Source organism: Cupressus sempervirens, chromosome 7 (genome assembly GCF_028749045.1).
Source record: "Cupressus sempervirens isolate cs-2001-9-10 chromosome 7, ASM2874904v1, whole genome shotgun sequence".
Lineage (NCBI taxonomy): Eukaryota > Viridiplantae > Streptophyta > Pinopsida > Cupressales > Cupressaceae > Cupressus > Cupressus sempervirens.
In genome coordinates, this window is record NC_143124.1 from 768,237,748 (window position 1) to 768,240,664 (window position 2,917).

The 2,917-nt window shown below is 31.4% G+C and overlaps 1 protein-coding gene across 1 annotated transcript; it reads left to right on the top strand.

Moving 5' to 3' along the window:
- The first annotated feature begins 718 nt into the window (after positions 1–718).
- LOC149549572 (putative phospholipase A2 homolog 2) lies at positions 719–1,359 on the top strand. Its single transcript, XM_089794340.1, has 3 exons — positions 719–799; positions 900–939; positions 1,034–1,359. The coding sequence occupies exons 1-3, from the start codon at positions 719–721 to the stop codon at positions 1,357–1,359; spliced, it is 447 nt and encodes a 148-aa protein (XP_089650466.1).
- The last annotated feature ends 1,558 nt before the right edge of the window (positions 1,360–2,917 follow it).

Here is a 2,917-nt window from a genome sequence, read left to right on the forward strand (position 1 = left end):
GCACATTTCTAGGACGAGAACTAATAACAAAATATGAGCCATCCTATCAAATTACAAGCGCATTTCTAGGATAAGAATTTAATAGCAAAATATGAGCAATCCTATCAAATCACAAGTGCATTTCTAGGCAAAAATCAATGCATTCACAATGCTAATTTAGATTCTCACTCATCTACACCTCTACAACCATTATGCGTTAGGCAGGAACTATGATGCATTGTCTCTTGTTTGTATTTATTTTTTAATACATGGAAAATGTCGAGTGAGTTGAGCGAATTTTATTGTAACTTTTTGTTCGCCAATTGAGAATAGGATAGCGTTTGAACCTTATCTCTTGTCACTTGTAGATTAAAAGATCTCAATCTTCAATTTTACAACCTAACTTTTTATTTTATTTTTGACAAAAATGGATGATCACAAGATTGGAGAAAATGGGCACCCGGAAAAGTAACGTCGACATTACAACTGCAGATAGATTTGCATATATACCTTTAAAAAAAATCTAATAAAAAAAGAGCTCATTTGTAATCTAATTTTATACAACATAAGTGGAGATTAGGATTGAAATGAATAGAGATAAAAACTACCTAAGATCCGGAGTGCTCTTCTGAGGTCGGTTATTATATTTCTAATCTAAATCAATGAAATTCAGTTATAACAGTTCTATATATCTCATAATTTTACACCAATCAATATTAAGCTCGCAAAATCGATATCAATGGCGGCAATCAGATCACAGTTTCTTCATATGGTGTTCTTGATTGCGATTTTATTTCCATCTTCCTACGCCCTCACATGGGTATTCATTCCTTTAACACCAACTTATCAGGTAAGTTGAAAGAAAAAAATTAAATCGTGCTCTAAATCTGTTTTATTTTTTTGGGTTTGCGTGATTGCAGGGGAAATGCAGTACAAGATGCAAATCCAAGTTCTGCAAAGGTGAAGGTTTTAATATCTACTGTTGGTGTCTCATTTACATAATGAATAATTGAAACTGTCCCTGATATTTACTGATGTTTTATTGTAATGGCAGAAGCACCGCTTTTAAGGTATGGGAAATACTGCGGTATATTTTACACAGGATGTGCAGGGGAAGCTCCTTGTGATGGTCTTGACGGGTGTTGTATGATTCATGATCACTGTGTCGGCAGTTCTGACTACTTAAGCGAAAAATGCAATCAGGCTCTGCTTGAGTGTATTGAAGCTTACAGGACTTCAGGAGATGGGCAGTTCAGAGGGAATACATGTAAAATAGGGAGTGTGGAGGAGACCATTGAAGTCGCCATTGAAGCAGGTGTTTGGATTGGAGAAGGTATTGGAGATGGATCTGATCCTTTATCCCCTTCTCCCAACCCCTAATTGTAAGGGGAAATTTTGGCTTGTGTTTCTCTTAAATTTTTAACATTGTTATTGTCGTTTTTTTTTGGTTAAAGTTGTGTATTCTAATTATCTCCCGTGTGAACTCTTGCAGAGATGTATCTCCGATCTTTTTTTGTGAATTGTAATCTTAGTATATTATTTATTAATAGAAAAAAACTATTCATAAAAAAAAAATTCATAATATTGTCTTAATGTGTCATATTTAAGAATGACTGTGATTAATATTATTTACAAATTATTTTTCGATAAATGAAAAATTTGGAACCTTCTGTTTGAGGAATTAGGTGAGTCTTATTGTGACATTTTGTTCAGTTTAAAACCTTTCAAAATTGAAAAAAATTGTCACTTCACGGAATTGTCTTCCCTCAAAATCAATGAAAATATAGCAAAATATTATTTTTGGAGAAGAAACTGAGTGTGCCAGGTTTAAAGTCTTAATCAAAGTAGCCTTTTCATGTGTAAAATTTTGCCTCCAACTTAAAATTTTCATGAGAAATTTTGTTTGAATTTTACGTGGTTGTGCTATTTAAATAAAATAGAATAAAATCCTTGTGAATGTCAATATCTTTTGGATTGTTGGTTGTGTTATTTAAATAAACTAGAATAAAATCCTTGTGAATGTTTGAAGTATTTTCATGAAGAATAGTTTCAAAGGAAAATATTCAAAGAAATCATTTAGACTCCTTTTGACATGACCCTTGAGATCCCATAAGAAGGGATTAAAGGGAAAATCTTAGGATCTTAGGTTTTGTTGATTTTTTGTTTTAGGCACTATTTGAATTTTGCACGGTTGTGCTATTCAAATAAACTAGAATAAAATCCTTTTAATTGTTTGAAGTATTTTCATGAAGAATAGTTTCAAAGGAAAATATTCAAAGAAATCCTCTGGACTCCTTTTGACATGACCCTGATATCCCATAAGAAGGGATCAAAGGGAAATCAGGAAATCTTAGGTTTTGTTTGTTTTTGTTTCAAACAGGTAACAGATTATTTGTTCAATATCTTCTGGAACCCTCTTTTGTTTTGCAAGAGCAAGTGAGCTTCTTGACTCCCTCTTTTTCAGCTTTGTCCTATATTGTTTGAGTCCCATTTCTTTTTGAATAACTTAATATCATTTATTGTTGGGTCCTAGGTCCCTCTACTTGTTCCAGGATCCCTTAAAATCATGTTGTCATTAAATCAAAAACAAGTTAATCAAGATGGCATTTATCTAGCAACAACAATAAAATGTAAACTTAATCAAATTTAAATCTATTAGAAAGGTTCTATAAAATACATTTAATGTTCATGATTATTTATATCATACAATTTTAAAACAAACTCCTCTAAAAAATGTGGATTTTTTAATCCAAATAATCCTTAACTAAAATGAAAGCACTTAAAATATTATGAAAAATTTAGACCCTAAACTTCATAAGATCTAAATTTATATATTACAAAGTAATTAACTACACTTATGAATTGAATATCTTTGTCTCAATATTGTAACTTGAAGTTGAAAAAAAAGAATTTAACCATAGACATTTTTGTAGGATCG